This window comes from Pezoporus wallicus, unplaced genomic scaffold, assembly GCF_028554395.1.
Source record: "Pezoporus wallicus isolate ANWC-B61680 ecotype Strahan unplaced genomic scaffold, APGP_CSIRO_Pwel_v1 contig_7293, whole genome shotgun sequence".
Lineage (NCBI taxonomy): Eukaryota > Metazoa > Chordata > Aves > Psittaciformes > Psittacidae > Pezoporus > Pezoporus wallicus.
Window position 1 is genome coordinate 706,637 of NW_026637242.1, and position 17,530 is coordinate 724,166.

Below are 17,530 nucleotides of genomic sequence, written 5' to 3' on the forward strand. Positions count from 1 at the left end.
TTATACTAGATAACAGAACACCCTGCAGAACTATTCTCACACAGCTTACTTCTGCTGTTTTGCTGCATGGGAACACCCACTTGTCAGAGAACAGAAAATAAAGATGGGACAGAGCATGAGGAAGCAAAGGAAATGCTCTCTTGTGAATAAACTTACATTACACAAGAAAAGTATCACACTTTTAATTTTCTTTTTTCAGTAAACATTCTTAGGATCGCATCTGAATGAGATGTGATGCTGGTTAGTGCACCCACTTAATGAACCAGAAAAGATCATTCTGCCCCTAAATTCACATCTAAGTTCAGTTTTATACTGTAACACTGGGTATTTCTGCATTCTTATTTTTTAAGCTTATGGAGAAACACATGAATTAAGGACCTGAACAAAAATCTAGTTTGACACAAAAGATGACTGAAAATAAAAAAAAAAAAAAAGAGAAAGTACCTTCAATGTATTTTACAGATTCTTCTCCGATTCCCTCTTGCTACCAAATGAGTCCCCTTGTGGTAAAAACCTGTTAGGAAAGGACTGTGTGCAAAGCAACTCATGACATCTGCCCTCCAACTTATGTTTGCACAAAAAATGGTAATTTTTTGTAACCAAAAAATGAAGAAATTGGTATTTTTCCAAAAATAAACATGTAAAAAAACCCAAAACCAATAAAACCTGTCATCAGATGCAGAAGAATTATTAGACATTATCCACCCTTGATCTTTACACAAAATTCCCATGACATCTATAGAAATCCCACATCTGTACAAAACAAAATAAGGTCCATGGCAAGCACAGCTTTCAGGATTTGCTCTTCAATAAATATCAAAAGCATAGGAGAGACAGCAAATGTTAACACTTTATTAGTTTTGAACATATAAAGATTATCTCTCTGAAACAATTCTTTTAGAGCCATCTTGTGGGGAAAATAAGTAATTTAAAACAATATGTGTACTGTAATTGGTTTTCACCAAAGACACCACTGTTCAGTATGACACCTTCCAGTACTCTTAAAAAAAAAAAAAAAAAGTCTTGGTCACAAAGTAAACTTTATACAACATTGCTTAAATCACTGCAACATGAAGAAAGTGCTTTTCTGATCTATCACATGTTAAAATTATTGGCTCTAGATAGTAAAAAATACATGCCGCTAAGTTAAAGATGTTATTTTTCTGAAGAATGCTTTTAGGCCAGATTCCGTTCAAACTCCACACAACTGCAGACCACAAAAAAAGTTCAACAACCTAGAGAAGCTAAGGTTTTTTTCAGAGCTTGTTTGGCCAAATTGAATAAATCAATCTAAGTAAAATGGGGTAACCCCCAACTTCAAATACAGTAGTAGATTCAGCTCAAAGCTGAAAAGTTTTTTCTTCTTTAACATCCCCAGCACTGCTATTTATTTTACACTTTGGTAATCTTCTGCTACCTCTGAAGGACTTTACACCAGTTGTTTATGAAGAACTCATTAAACGACAGTTTTCTGTTTGTATACAGTTACCTGAAGTACAGGGCTGAGCAGACATTTCAGAATAGTTGAAAGTCATGATGCAGGCTTCAGTTCCCATATAGCAATCAAACATCGGCTGCTGCTTGATCTATGTGTCTTGTCTATAAAGCAAAGCACTTAAACTTTATCCTAGAGAACAAAAGCTTACATGTAGCCCATTTTTCTTACTTGGTTTTAAGTTTTGCCCTACTAAAATACTTCACTTACAGAGAACAGTAAAATGTATCACATCACATTTATCCACTATGCAATTATCTTCTATTAATACAAAAGTGAAACAGAGTATCACAGAATGCTTTTACAGAATGCACAATCAAGAGGTGTCACAGAAATATGCACTTTTTGGAACTGTTACAATCAGTGTAGAGTTTAGACCAGCAGGCACCTCTATTAATTTTTGTTTTTTCAAATAAATAAAGAAATTTGACAATGAAAGGGTCCTATGGTAACCAAAGCCTCTGACAGCAGTAACTAAACAGAACATACCGGTAGCCAGACATATAACCAGACAATTTTGCTACTGCAAACACGAGTACATTAATTTTACACTTTTACCAAACTTTGGGTGAAGACGGTGTACATGTGTGCTCACAGCTTTCCTTCCTTCTGACAGATGACAACGAGATCTGCTTCCTCCACAACCTCTTTAAACTTTGGAAAGGAGCCCTGACTCAGGGGCACTCGCCTTAATGAGATTTTGGATTTCTTTGAATTTTGGATGTTCTTTATCAGCTACCAGCTGCAGCAATATAGCTTCACTAGTAGTAACTATAATTCCAGTGCGAGCAAGACGCTGAAAGAGAAAAGAGGAGAAAAAGAGTAGCAGGAGATACTTGCAATGTGAGTAAGCATACATTTTGTAAAGACGACAGATGGTATTTTTAAAAACATTTCTTATTAACAAAACATTGCCAATTCCATTCCTGCATAACTAAGCAGTGTCATTTATAAAGCTAGGATGGAAAGTGAGTGGTTTTAGACTTCAATGAGGAAAAAGCCTGCTCTGGATTACAAATAAGGCTTCCTACTTGGATTGGATTCTTTCCCCATGCCTGACTCAATATGCAGAAAGCCCACCTCTGTTACATGAACAAGCCTTTCCCTTTGCATAGTAAAGAGGATAGCCTTCTTCACCCTCATACATATCTGAAAGGCTTCAGAAAAAAGAAAATAGCAAGGTCCAATCTAAAGGCATTAAGCAAGAGTAACAGTTTTTCTTTCAGGGCTTGTTATGTACTAGTACCTCCATCCTTGAACTACACAGCGTTGGTAGTACTAATCACCTCATGGGACAGAATAAAAAGCTCTTCTACAGACCTTATAAATCATACTAGCACAACAGCAGCTCATTTTATTGAACATCTCATTACAGCCTCAGTAAATCCTGAGTTAGTTCTTGGGCTACACAATAAAAAGCATCACTGTGTAGAAGGCAAAACTGAAAGAGGTCTGCTGGGTCTTTTAAGTGTGCAACTAAACAGAACAACCCTTCGTGTAGCCTAAGCCACAAGACTAACGGCAAAGGTTTTGGACTTTTAAGACTGTGGTTGTTGCCTACGTAGCAAAGTTATCTTTAAGTAAAGGCTGACCACCCCCTGGGCCCTATCAGCTTCCCAACATTTGTACAGATTCACTGGCAGTAAAACTCTTCATGAAGCCAGCTTTCCCTCCATCATCCTCTATTCAGCTGCATGCTTCACTGAATCTAATGGGGTCCTTAATAGCCAAAGGAGGGCAAGAGGCAGAAAATAGATACATATGCCTTCAGACAGGTTTCAATTTTAATTACTGAGGAAAACAGAAGCTCTTTCTAGGGCAGACACAGATCACTGTTTAGCTGACCAATTACAAAACAATTGATGGGGGAAGTTCTTAATTTTAGGGAACCAGTAATGTGTATGTAACTACAGTCTATATAATGTAAAGTAACTAGGCTAGATTTACCCATCAATGGCTTCTTGTTTGCAATAACGGCAGTAAGCCTTGCAATATTTTGTTGAGACAAAGCAGACAGCTTTCCCAGGTCTTCTACTCTGTACAATGACGCATTTGTTTAAAACACATACACAGCCGAAAAGAAAAACAGGAAAATCACTATGAAGTATTATGTCAATGTTTGAAATGTACTCTTCCAGGAACACAAGTTTTTGATTTTAACTAGTATGGATGAGAGAAAAAAAAACAAACAAAGACTTTTAAAGAACCTTGCCTTCTGAGAAATGTTGACTGAAAAAAAGAGAATATTTTCTCCTTAGAAACAAAACGTACCATAACATGTCAAATAGGCTGGCATTAGCTTATACTCTACTTCTAGGACTAGGTATAATTTATATAGTTATATAGTTTTGAGATTAGTAGGAATGAAGAGATGCACATTCTAAATATAATGGATGACCTCCAAGGAAAGGTTTTCTTCTTCAGTCTTTAATGTGAATAAAAGCAGTGTGTGTACTGCATCCACGCTGCAGGAACAAATAGGAGAGATGCAAAACAGAAAAGACTCAGCAGGAACAGACTAAACTGGCGCTATCCAAGACAGTGATACAAGGCATCTTTATCAGGTAGGGCAGTGTCGTGGTTTAAACCCTAGCCAGACAGCTTGTTCACTCACTCCCAGTGAGTGGTGCCGGGCTGACAACAATCGAGCCCCCCCCCCCCCAACTGGGGCTCTCCCCTTCCCCGCTACCAGAGTACAACTCCCACGGGTTGAGACAAGAACAGCCCAGCAACCAATGTACAACACAAATCACCACTGCTACCACCAACGACAACAATGATAAGGGAAAATAACAAAGGAAGAGAATACGATACCACCGGCCAAGAAACGAGTCCCACCCGGAAGCCCGTGTCCTTGCAGCTAACTCCCAGTTCCCCCCCACCCCGGGCATGACGTGCTGTGGTATGGAATACCTCTTTGGCTAGCCTGGGTCAGGCGCCCCGTCTCTGCTTCCTAACAGCCTCCCCTCCTCCCTGGCAGAGCATGAGCCTCACAAAGTCCTTGGTCAGGGTAAACATCACTTAGCAACAACCGAAAACATTGGTATCACCAGCAGTGTTCCCAGGCTGGAAGTCAAAACACAGCACTGCACCAGGTACCATGAAGGAGAAACATGACTGCTACTGCTGAACCCAGGACAGGCAGAGATTAAGAACAGCCACAACCCTGGCCAGTTGGGTTGAATTATTTCAATGGAAATTTTGGGGGGTTTCTGGTTTATGGAGTTTGTTTTTTCTTTTTTTTTTTTAATTGCAAATTTTTGCCAGCTGTCATTTTTAAGCACTCAACAGAAGCAGAGACAGTAATTCTTCAGGGTCACCCAGGCAGACATGAAAGTTTGGCTATCAATTGAAACTGCACTTCCTAGTACATCTGTTCTATGTTCAGCACCAGCATCATCTAAACACATTCTATGTGAGGAGAAATGCGGAGAACTAAAGGGGCAGGTGGAACTAGGTACGATTTATTTGAGGCTGCTGAGGAAGATGTTCGTTATCACTGCAAGGTCGCTCTTTATCACTCTTGAAAGGTCACTGTGAATAGAGAAGGGCACTTTCACTGGGTTAAGTATCACACCCTTTCCCCAGAGAGGTAGGGAGAAAGATCCAGGGACCTTGGATCCAAACCTCACCTCAGCTTACCAGGTATGGAGCAAGGCTGAACAAGAGACAATGTCAGACCAATTAGAAGAACATGATTAGACCTGTCAGCTGTATGGTGAGACTAAGCAGGATTACCCAATGCTCTGGTATTTTACCAACTTCCTCAAGAAGCCTACTGCTACGGACCATCAGGATTACTGACATGCCTAATACATGTGTCCCTTTCTCCTGATCTCCTGCTCACAAGCATGCTCACCTCTTGCCCACTCTAGCCCAGAGCCCCCCCGTAGCATTTTTAAGAAAGGGTCTACTGCACAAAAGGGAGACAATGTTGGCACATACAGCCACGGAGTAGAAGGAGAAGATACTGCCATAAAACTGGCTGGGTCATCAACAACAAACCAGCAAGTGTTCCACAACTTGTATTTTAATACTGACTATTAAGGAACCACAGTAAAACATTTTCTTCGTGTTTGATGAAAAAAAAAAAATTAATTGGAAAGACATACTAAAATGTTGCTTAAAATTGACCAATTTGCCTGGATTACAGCTTTTGCAATCAGCCACACTTTTAATATGATTCATACCTTTCTGACTAGAAAGAAAAACCAAGCTGGCTAGTCATTGCTTTAACCTCTATTACACTGAACCAACTTCTACACTTACAGACACAGTAAGATAATCAAATGTACAAATAAATGTACAATAAGGCAAACAGATTTCATTTTTTTATATTTTTTGTCTACTGCTGCTCCTGCAACACACTGACTTGAGACGTCCATGATTTCAGTCATTCCTGCACTCTGTGTGTGTCACTATGCTTTATGTGATGGAACATTAAGCTTCTGTTTAACCAGTCATGGGTTTCATCAAATGCTACATGCTGGTGATTTCCCTTTAGCCTTTAATTCTCTTACTCATGAGAAACACAAGGAATGAAAAGTCTCCTCCATTATCTATGGAAAAAAAAGCATCTAATGCTGTACGCATTAGTTTCAATTTCCAAATAATTGTTGTGGCCCAAGGCAAAAACTGCAATACTTAATATATATATCAGGTTCTGATTTCCAACAGTGATGCCTGTAGGCAAGTTAAAGTACACAATCAAAAAATCATTTGCATGAATTTGCTACCACATAGTTGTATGTACTTTTAAATCTTCTTGTTACATTTATCTCCACTTTCTCAACATTTAGATGAGCTCTTAGAAGGAGGGGGGAAAGTCTGTACCATAATCAGAGTCTTGAGATTAAGCTTTAATTTGCACTGATGAGGAAGAGCAAAGGAAGGGACAGACATACAACAAGGAGCTCTGAACAGAATCACTTACTATGTTCCATAGCATTTCAAGGAATTTCAAGAGCAGAATATCATTTGCAATAACAAAACCAAAAGCTCTGCAACACTCCTACTCTGCTGTACAGTTAACACTCTATGAGAAAATATCCTAAAATGATAATGGCTATACAGAGTAACCTAGATTGCACAAAACAATCATATTGGAAATCCAAGTGTTCCAAACTGGGTTCCACATATTTAACCGTAATTTTGGGATGAAAAATAAGGCAGTAATACTTCTACTTCCTGGAATCTACTCTGAGAATCAGAGCATGCACTTCTTTCCCAGTATACATTTGGCCACTGCTTACTGGCCTTAAAAATTCCTTGTTAGTTTAGCTTCCAATAAAGAGGTAAATTAACATACAGACACAAGGTGAAGCCTTTATTGAGAAACTTACCTCAAGAGCAAACATTCTGTCCATCATACTTCTTGATGAGGTGGCATCAGCTACAATATGAACTTCCAGACCTCTGCCGACTAATTCCAGTGCTGTTTGCTGGATGCAGACATGAGTCTACAGAGGAGAAATCAAATGCAAAAAAAACACACAAAAAAATCATTATAAAACATATGCAACACAATGCCAAAATTAGAGTTCAAACATTTATCTTTCTACCCCTGACATTATTGAAGAACTCAATCTGGGGTTTAAATGCCAAAGAAGCTTGAGACAAGAGCCTGTGAAGTATCACATTTCAAAGTTTATTATGAGATAATATCAAACCTGTATAACAGTAATAATCTGTATAGGACATCTGAGCTCAAAGCAATATAAATTGACTTCTTTTTTTTTTTTTTAATAACAGAAAGCAATGCTAAATGCTACTGTGGGCCAACACACATTACCATGAAACAGTACAAGAATGACAAGGCACATACTTCTACTCCAAACAGGACAACGCTGCGAACTCCAGGGATCTCTGCTAAAGCTGCTTCAACTTCTGGTAACACCATTGAAAATTTTGTTTTAGGAAGTACAAGTTTAGCTCCTGTTAAATCAATTTCTTGCACAGTGCTGCCAAGACCTTTGGGATACTGTTCAGTTACAATAACTGGAATTCCTAAGAGCCGTGCACCCTGGAGCTGCAAGGGGACAGGAAGGAAAGTATGTAAGAAAATAAATTATTAAAGAACGATCATAGCAAAAGCACTGTTATTATCTAAAGCTGAATAACTAGTAAACTGGCTGTGTATAATATAATGAATTTGTATGTGTAATCAAAAGTCACTACAAGAAATAAAGCAAACACCATACCAGTCGTTGGCCCACGCTGATGATATCACCAAAGTACTTGATGGCAGGCCGGAATCGCTCTTGCATATCACAGCAGAAAAACACAGTGCTTGAGGGTGTCAAGTTGCCCAAAGTTGTCATCTGAAAAACAAAAATAAAGATAATGCTTTCCATGACAGTGAAGACCCTTTCAGAAAAGCAACAGAATAAGAAAAGTCTGCAAGACCTCTGCCAGGTAACAGATTTATGTTACTTTAAGTCAAAATAGGAGAAAGGTTTTTCCAGCATATCATAGTTTTTGTATGTTTCCAAATTCAAATGAACAGCTGATACTGAGCAGTATGGTACAGACATCCATAGGGAATCAAGATTTAATTAGGTGGGAGACACAAGTTAATGTAAACGTACATGGAAACTTGTGAACTCTGAATGGAAGCAAAGGATAAGGCTTCAGCTGGAGGCTACAAGGAAAGAAAGCAACCACATACTATCATTTAGTTGTAATGGAACTCAAGAGAACTTATATCCATTCAGAAGCTTCTTAGCAAATTGATAAATTGAATAAACTGCTTCTGGGAAGTAGCCATTAACTATAAACACTCCATTTTCTTCAGACCAACGCTATTATGTTTTCAACTAAAAATTACAAAAACTGTACAATAGTGTATTTTGGAAGAGCAAGGATGTATTTGGTTTACATGGCAAGGTTTTGGTAGTAAGGAAGGAGTGCAGGGGTGGATATTGTGAGAAGATGCTAGAAACTGCCACATGCTGGACAAAGCCAATACCAGCCAGGTTCAAGAAGGACTTGCCACTGGCCAAGGCCAAGCCCATAAGCAATGCTGGTGGCACCTCCATGGTAATATACTTAAGAAAGGGGAAGAGTACTCAACACTGCGCAGCAGCAGCAAGGAAACAGAAGTGAGAATATATGAAACAACTCTACAGACACCATTGTCAATGAGGAAGGAGCAGAAGGAAGTGCTCCAGGCATCAGAGCAGAGATTGCCCTTGCCTCTTGGAGGACTCCACACAGATCCTCCACATCCACCACAGGGCATGGGGATGTGCCTGCAGGAGGCTGCAGACCTGTGGCCCCAATGGAGAGTAGCTCAGGCAGATCTTCCGGCACGACTTGTGATCCTGTGGGGATCCACGCTGGAGCAGGCTGTTCTTGAAGGACTGCATCCATGGAAGGGACCCTGGCTGGAGCAGTCTGTTCCTGAAGGACTGCATCCATGGAAAGGACCCACACTGGAGCAGCCTGCTCCTGAAGGACTGCATCCATGGATAGGACCCATGCTGAAGAAGTCTGAAGTACTGCACCCTGTCGAAGGGATCTACACAGAAGTTTGTGAAGGACTATCTCATGGCAGATGCCACACTGGAGCGGGAGAGAAGTGTGAGCATGAATGGCAGAGACAGTGTTAAGAACTGACTGCAACCCCATTCCCCATCCCTGTGTGCTGCTTGCAGGAACAAGGTAGAAAAGCCAGAAGTGGAGCTGAGCCTGGGAAGAAGGGAGGGGTAGGTGGAAGGTGTTTTTATATTTGTTCTTATTTCCTATTTTCCTACTCTATTATTGTTTGGTTAATTAATTAATTAACCCCAGTTGAGTCTGTTTTGCCTATAACAGTAACTGGTAAGTGATCTCCCTGTCCCTGTCTTGACTCACAAGCTTATTGTCATATTTTCTACCCCTCTCCTGTTGGGGGAGAGATAAAGCAGCTTAGTGGACACCTGGTGGTTAGCCAAGGTCAACTCACCACAAGGGAATGTGGAATCCTTAAACATTAGTCCCAAGTCTTTCATTGCTTCACCACATGTGTGCCAAGTAAAACAATTTTGATCTCAGTTTCCAAGGCTAAAAAACTGTATTAATGGCCTGTTCAAACTGTTGTGAAAGTTACTTGCACAGTATAAATTGTAAATTCCCACACCTCTCGCATTTAATACACTACTACTACTCAAACAAAAAACGCTCATAACCGCAGTGGGCAAAAACACAATGCTGTTAGTACAAGCAATTACAAAGGCAAATGCAGTAAGGACTGTAAAGCAGGTTGTCTAACACTGGACCCACTGGTGCCACAGGAAAACAGAAGAGCATGACAACGGCCATCAGGGGAAATCTTTGTCAATACAAAGCTACAGCTGCACTGAAACAGGCTACCACAAGTGGCAGGATCTCCATCCTCAGATGTTTTCAGCATTCAGCAAAATGACAACTGATTTGATGAAGAACTGGCTTTGCATAGGAGTCAGTGAAGGCAGTCTCGAGATAGCTCTCCCAAACAACATTTCTGTGATTCTATGCCATGTAGTAAATAAGGTCTAGGATCAAGAATGCTTGAAAGCAAAATACTGAATAACTGCCTTTTCTTGAATATCATCCATCTATGTGTTTGAATAATGCGAAAGCCAGTTGGTGGGAAGTATTGACATACAATTCAACATCACAGTGAGCATTCACAGTGACCCATTCTAACTCTAGCATTTAGTACCATCAGTCAATCATGACATTTAACTTTTCTATGGCTCAGAAGCAAAAACAGAGTAATTGGAATAGATGATATTTGTAAGCATGCCTCCTACTCAGAAAACGTGTCATCTTGTCTCAGCCTTTATATGACAAGTAAAGACCATTACTTCCTTTTAGAAATCATTTCATCACTTTTTTTTTTCTTAAAGATCATTTTGAACTACTGTAGACCACCACTAAAAAGTAATCTATGTAGAATTAGTTTACTGCCTTAGTGCACATCTACTTGGGTCAAGGCACTGGATGGCGCTACCATCCTTAGCAAAGGAACAAGTAGGAATATAGACCAGGAAGCCTTCAAGAAGCTGCAGTCTGCCTCTACAGAAGGATCACCCAAACACTAATATTCTTCACAGATACCTACCTGATCTCACCCATACACAATACACAACACACAGAGCTCTTATATAATCCACCCTACAGCTCTGCTACCTTTACCCTGCAGTGTTTTCTCACCCACACAGTACAGACGTATATATATATACACACACACATATATACACACACACCATTTTGTTGCCACTTAGGAGCATTATTTCCAGTTCTGTCCATGCTGGATTTGAAATGCAAAGCATCACTATCCTCTTTCATGTGCATAACCATGCACAAACACTTATTACCATATCTCAAGACTCAAGATCCAGTCTCCCCTTAGTCCTTCCCCTTCCTTATTTTAAAACAAATCAATATTTTCAATCTTCCCTCCTACAAGTCATTTTCATTGTCCTCCCAGTTGTGCTTTTCAAATAGCAGGCTAGAGCAAGGCACCCCATACTTGGGTATTGGGTGTATTTCTCTGCAGTATTTCTCTGCCCGTAACATTTCTCAACATCAGGTCAGCTCCCAGCCCCTGCGGGCCCTGTTCAATTTGTACTTTCCAGTATGCTATTTGCTCTTTTCATAATTGATGATACTTTGATCCTCAAAACCATCCCGTGAACTCTCCCTCATCTTTTGTTTGTAGAGTTGATTATGTCTACCTTCGCACAAGAAGTGCTTCTACCTTTGTTGCTTCCATTTTGAACAGCATCTTACTTCAGGTTTTTCTCCAAATTGTCACGAAAATCCTGAATTCTGGTCTCCCAGATGCTTGAAGCTCCTTCCAGTTCAGCACCTTCTGCAAAAACAGTATTTGCCCTAAGTTTGGGCAATGAAATAGGTGGCGGAATATTAACAGACAGTGGATTTGGAACAGATCTTAGAGCCAAATTCAGTATTATTCACATTTGACAGTGAAGCACAGAGATAAAACAACTGCCTTTCTAACCAGGGAGCATCCTCAATACAGACTTCCACTGAATCTATAATCCCATGTGTTTATGTCAAACATCACAGGGAGCTGGAACAAAAGGCTTATATCTGCTTTCCTCTATTGTCAAGTTGGTTTCATATGATTTAATTTATGCCTTCAAGTTTAATACAGCCAGCACTCTAAAATGAAGTTGAGTCAACTATAAAAAAAAAAGTTCTTACAAAATCTAACACCAGTAATATCTATGTTGAATTTCATATTTATTTCTGATTAACTTGCAGTCTGAATCAAACCATGCCATGCAACTTGTGGCAGAATACAAAGAAATCAGAAGAAACAGACGTCAAAACTAAAAAAAAAAAAATAATAAATCAACACTTGCTGGTGTTACTTAGAAAAGCAGATGTGTAAAGGATGAGACTGCAGCAAAAAGCAGTTTGAAATGAAGTTTCATAAACAGTAGGTAATGCAGGCCATAAATAAATTCACAGAAGTATCTGCTGTGTAAAAAGGAAAGTTTCTGTTCACTGGTTCTTCAATGTACCACATAAATCCTACCGCTCACTTGCTCTCAAAGCCACCTCTTTCACAGCCTCACTGTGCCAGGAATATAGGGGACCTCCACCTCATATATCCCCTGACAGTGAAAACCACACATGCCTGCACGGCTCCAGCACTACACTGTACCAGTGAGCTGGGGTGGGGGCAAAACTACACCCAGACAGCAAAGCCCAGACTGGCACACCAGCACCCACTTACCTTCACCCTGAGAGGCAGGGTGGGCAATGCTGGTGAGCCACTGCAGCTACCTGTGGGTCAACTACATATTTGCTAAATAAAAGCAAATCCACCCTACATATAACATCTATTCAGCCATGATACCACTAAGCAATTTAAAAGACAAACACACAAAATCTAATAGGAAAAAAAACAAACAACCAAACAAAAAAAAACACAAAAAAAAACACAAAAAAAACCACCAAAAAACACCAACACCAAATCACTGGAAGTTCACACACACAGCAAGTTTTTCCATTTGTTTAGCTTCACCCCCCTCAGTCACCAGCAGTTTCTCTCCTCCAGCCAGAAGTTAGCCACAGCACAACCAGAACAGGTATGTCAGACAGACATGTAACCTGATGCAGCTCTTCCACCCAGCTAGAGAAGTAATCTCTAGGACCTTGTCTGCACCAGGATTTTAAAGATATGCTGTCAAAAGTTACATACAGCTTTAAATCCTACTCTACAAAAGTCCTAGGTGGGAAAGAACAGGTGTTTCTTCACATTTATTGCATCTCTGCTGATTATTCTTAATCATACAAATGTGACTGTGATGAAGTACTGTAATTATAGAATCAGCTTTACAAAAATATTCACATATACTGGCTCTTTATCAGCAATTTCCCTGTGCAAACTTCAGGAAGCATTTGACATACAAAATGCATTTTTTTTTTTTCCCAGTATTTGTAATGAGCAAGTAAATGGAAGGAGAGAAAGGATCCTAGGTGACATCACTAGTCACATCATAAATTTCTTGCCAAGGTTAAGCCCAAAAAAAGGCAGAGGAGGACCTTGCAGCCTTGGTACTTTAAGGATGGCAACAACAAAAAGCAACTGACTACCATTGCTGCTGCTTCTTTATTTCGAAAAGGAAATCTGTAAAATTCAGTTCGACTTTGCTTCTTATCTTTCAAAGGGAAAAAGATCTGAAGAAATTCAGTTTAATGTATCAGAAAGGAAAAACAGGTTACAAGTGTTTCAACTTAGGAGCACAAACATTTATTTTGTGCTAAGCCGAAGTACAGTCTTTTGTATGCAATTCATCATTTTAAAAGGACAGATTTAGTTAGATAAGCACATGTTAACATAATTAAGAGAGTGCAAAATTCTTCATCAAAATCCAAAATTATCAGAATGCTACCTATAGAGGAAAGATACACAAACCAGGAGTCTGGATGTGAAGAAACCTCTCTGAACATTCTACCTTTGAGGAGAAGGAAAAAAAAAAAAGCAAACACCTCCCCTGACCTAACTCATACCCTGCAATTCATGCTTCTGCTTTTCCTGGTCTTCAGAAAATGGACTTAGGGTCCTGCTTTAATGTTATTTCTATTTCCAAAACACCTGAATATAGCGATATTAGATAGGTGTAAAAAGAGTGTAAACCTGTATACAAGTACTTCTATTTTATTTGCCTTCTCTTTCAGCAACAGTTTAGTGTCGCTCTGCAAGCAGCTTTCTGCAAGAAACATATGCCTGAAACATCAACATGTCTTTTAAAAAAACACCCTGAACTACAAGTGCTTTTTCCAATTATATTATCTTCACCCTTTTAGCTCTAGTGTCTTAAGGTTACAAGTTTGCAAATGCAGAGCACAAATACTGCCTAAGTCACCTTGAAGTTATGAAAGCAACTGTGAAAAACGCTCTCTTGGGCATATATTTAAATGCTGCCTGACCTCCTCTATTACATGCCTGAAAAGAGCATAGCTGTCCTGACTTTTGACACCTCTGAAGTGTTTTTCCTTACTGTTTCTCTCCTCCAAAGAAAGCTACAACAGTTAATGGCAAAACATAATAGTTTTAGTAGCACAATTTACTTGCATTTATAGTCAGAAGAGGTTACAGTGGTCCTGCATTCCCCTGCCCTGACTGTATTACTGTGTTAAAATTTCCATCCCGGAAAAGCAGATGGCCCCTTTTTGCTAGTACTCAGGTTGCAAGCAGATGCCCTCCTCACCAGCTGGGAGAGGCCAAAGGAGAAGTCCTCCGCACTGCAAGACTGTGGTTGAAGAGCTTCAAGGGCAGCAGCCAAGCTGAACGTCAGTGTTTACTGCATCGCACCACCCTGCCTAACACTGGATGGCCATTGAAACTTCAGCTGTTTTGCACCATGACAGTTAAACCAAACAAATGTACATGTACCAGCACATTACAAAGGCACAAATATGACTGGAGAGAAAATACCCTGTACAGATCGAGCCTTGAATTGAGCTGCATGGAGTGGTTTAGCTTTCCAAGGGCAGTATACGGGGATTTCCTGTGAGATTACTGCCCCCCTCAACGGCAGGGACAGGAAATTGAAACAGCCCCATCAAATACCATTTAATGCTGACATTTCTTTAGCTACTGCAATAAAAGCATCCTTCCGTAACAGGTCTGCACAGGAATCAAAACAGGAGGATATCATTCCAGAGCTCAGGGCACTACTGCCCTAGGAGTTAAAATGCCATCTCTAGCTAAACGCATACTTGTATTTTATAAAGCACGCACATAAAAATACTGAAATTACTGTCTAGGGATATGGATTCTACTATCTGTGAATCTTAATTTTAAACTAAATACATCTTTCTAAATATGAGTGTCTAATTTATCAGCAAGCAAAGGCTGTCCCTTTAGAAAGACATGTTAAAAAGCGTGTTTCAACCCACTATGATACATGCAGATGACAAACCTGTGTTAACTGTAGATAAAACATCAGAGAGGGGGAGGGGGGGAGAGAGAAAGCACATGAGAGTGGCAAGTGCACGAATCAACGCACAGAGAGTACAACCTTCCCATCAGCAAATCCTGAAGGTCTTAAAAAGCGCAGCTATGACTGTATCAGACCAAATGTTCCCCAAACAAGTGATCTCTGAGCACCTGCCGGTGGCTTAAGGCAAGCTCACTGACAGCATTGTGATGTCTCCAGCTCATTCTCAGCTGCTGAAGCACATCAAGGAAGCAACTAAAATAATATACAAGTACCAACCTTCTCGTATCAACAGTTGCTATTGTTTAGAATGTTAACCATATTGGCAAAAGGAGATAATCTATTAGGCAATTCAGTACCGGTTCATTCTGAATCCCTGTAGTCAGTCTAAGCTGCATAGTGCATCTGCACTCTGGGAATGACAAATCCTCCTATGTCTCAACACTGACCTTTTACACACAGATCCACGTCCTGCTACGAATGCTCAGGCTGCATTTACAATTTTAGTGCAGAAACCATCTGCAAGAGTCTTTACAGAGCACTGATCAGCACACACAAACAAAATTCTAACCTGCACCATTGTTATACACACTCTGTTTTTAAAATCCTTGCTGGAATTAAGCAAGGTATGAACCCACACCAATTCTCACTGCAGGCTGGAGGGACTGCCCTTTCCAGTGTCTCTGGCCGGGCCCCCATCCATTCTGCTTCCAAGACAGAAAGCAGAAAGGTTTCAAACTGAGTATTATGAATGAAGAATGATGACATTAATAGCAAATGACAAGTTACTAAATGAGTTTGGTGTTCTTAGCCACTCTTTCCATACACAGGACTAAGGAAAGGACAAAAAACTCCAAAGGCATCCTTGATGTACAGCTTAAGCAAACAGGTCACCTTGCAAGTTTACAGGTTCAAGACACTACAACTGATCAAGATCTACAAACAGCATGAATTAAACCGTTTTTGAAAACATAAAGAGAATGCCAGCAATGTTTCAGTTTTTACGACATCACTTTTTCAACTTAGTAATACTGGCTCAACAAATTAAAACTTCTTAATTATAAATTGAGAAGAATGTTCTAAATTAAAACAATAAGTACGTGGATTTTTTAATTATTTTTTAAGTTGACTTCCTTGATGCTGGAGGAAGGAAAAAAGGATTTATTTTTTTTTCTTCCAGTGCAACTCCTACAGCACAACTGGCACAAATCTTCAGTGTGCATGAAGATATCTTAGCATGAAACACGCATACTGTATCTGCCTGGCAGTCTGGTTTCCTGGCTTATGGCCGCAAAACAATCAAGTTATGGACCTGTAAAACATAAAGAGCTTTTGGGGGCAAGAAACGATAGAGAAATCCTGGCCACTACGAGCCATAAGACCGAGCCCTACCAGAGCCCTCTTCACCGGCATCCTCCCAGCTTCCACCTAGGCAGCATTACCTCCGGCTGAAACCAGCAGCACCAGGCGCCTGTTTTAAAGGAGTATTGGTTACTTCTGCCACTAGGCTACTTTCCCATTCATGCGGGCCGGGTAAGTTCTCACTCGCTGAAGGCAAAGCCCGGCTACCACATGCGTGCTGCGCGGAGTGCACCTGCCTCAGCTCCGTAGTAAAACTAAAGTTTCCGCGCACAAATAAGCGAGCGCGGCTTGTGGGGCTGTGCCCGCGGCTCCAGCTCGCTTCGGGTGGGCTTCTCCGGTCGCCGCCGCCGCGCTCGCTCCCCAGAGGACGGGGTGGCGACCGGGCAGCCGCAGCCCGCGGCAGGACGGGGCCACCCCGCACACCTGTGGCGGCCGGTCTCACCTGTATCTGCAGCGGCACCAGGCGCACCTTGCAGCGCTCGTTGACCAGGAAGCCCTTGGGCAGGTCTATGTACTGGCTCCACTCCTCGGCGAACAGCTGCACCACGAACTTGCGGTGCATATCTATTTGGTCCCCGTAGAGGCTGAGGAACTTCTGGATTAGCAGCTCGTAGCCGGCGCCGTGCGGCACGCTGGAGGGCCGCGCGAAGACGGAGAAGCAGAAGAGGACGGGCACTGAACCGCCGCCCGCCGGCGAGCAGCCCCCACCAGCCGAAGCACCGACTGGCTCCGCCGCCGCCGCCATCTTCAGGGGCAGCCGCGCTCAGCTCTGCCAACTCGCTGCGGCCCGCTCCGCCACTCCTCCTCCCACCGCCTCCTCCTCCCGGCCGGGCGGGCGGTGCCGGCGGCCCCCAATCCCGGCTGCAGCTGCTCGTGCTCCTCCTTCTCCTCGCCATGGGGCCTGGAGCGGCCCCGCCACCTCGCGGGGCTGGGCTCGCCTCCGGGGCGCCCCACTCGGGCGGGCACTCTCTCTTACCGCCGCCGCCGCTCTTCCGCGGAGGGCGGGTGCCGCCTGCCAGGCGGGCGGCGGGAGGGGCAGAGCCCTGTCACCCGGCGGGGCCAGCCCGGGTCCAGCAGGGGAGCGCAGGCGGCGGTGGGGTCCGGCTTCTCCCGCCGGGGACGACCCCGTCGTGGGGTCGGCGCGGCCGGCAGGCAGCTCGTCTTTCCCGGGACGCGCCCAAACGCCGCAGGGCTGAGCGACTGGGGTGGGTGGCTGGGAGCCGCTGTG

The 17,530-nt window shown here is 41.9% G+C and overlaps 1 protein-coding gene across 3 annotated transcripts in view; it reads right to left on the bottom strand.

Annotated features, from left to right (window-relative positions):
* The window catches only part of ISOC1 (isochorismatase domain containing 1), a 68,791-nt gene extending 51,659 nt beyond the window's left edge, over window positions 1-17,132 (bottom strand). Inside the window, exons 1-5 of one of the 3 annotated variants that reach the window (XM_057404381.1) lie at window positions 16,745-17,129; window positions 7,696-7,815; window positions 7,320-7,523; window positions 6,838-6,954; window positions 839-2,291 (exon numbers count right to left, since the gene is read on the bottom strand). In XM_057404381.1, the coding sequence (XP_057260364.1) occupies window positions 2,145-2,291; window positions 6,838-6,954; window positions 7,320-7,523; window positions 7,696-7,815; window positions 16,745-17,047 (891 nt within the window). In that variant the 5' untranslated portion in view covers window positions 17,048-17,129 and the 3' untranslated portion in view covers window positions 839-2,144. Of the gene's footprint in view, window positions 1-838; window positions 2,292-2,367; window positions 2,684-6,837; window positions 6,955-7,319; window positions 7,524-7,695; window positions 7,816-16,744 lie in introns of those variants that run through there. The other 2 variants (XM_057404380.1, XM_057404382.1) reach the window with 2 other exon arrangements.
* Between the last annotated feature and the right edge of the window lie 398 nt (window positions 17,133-17,530).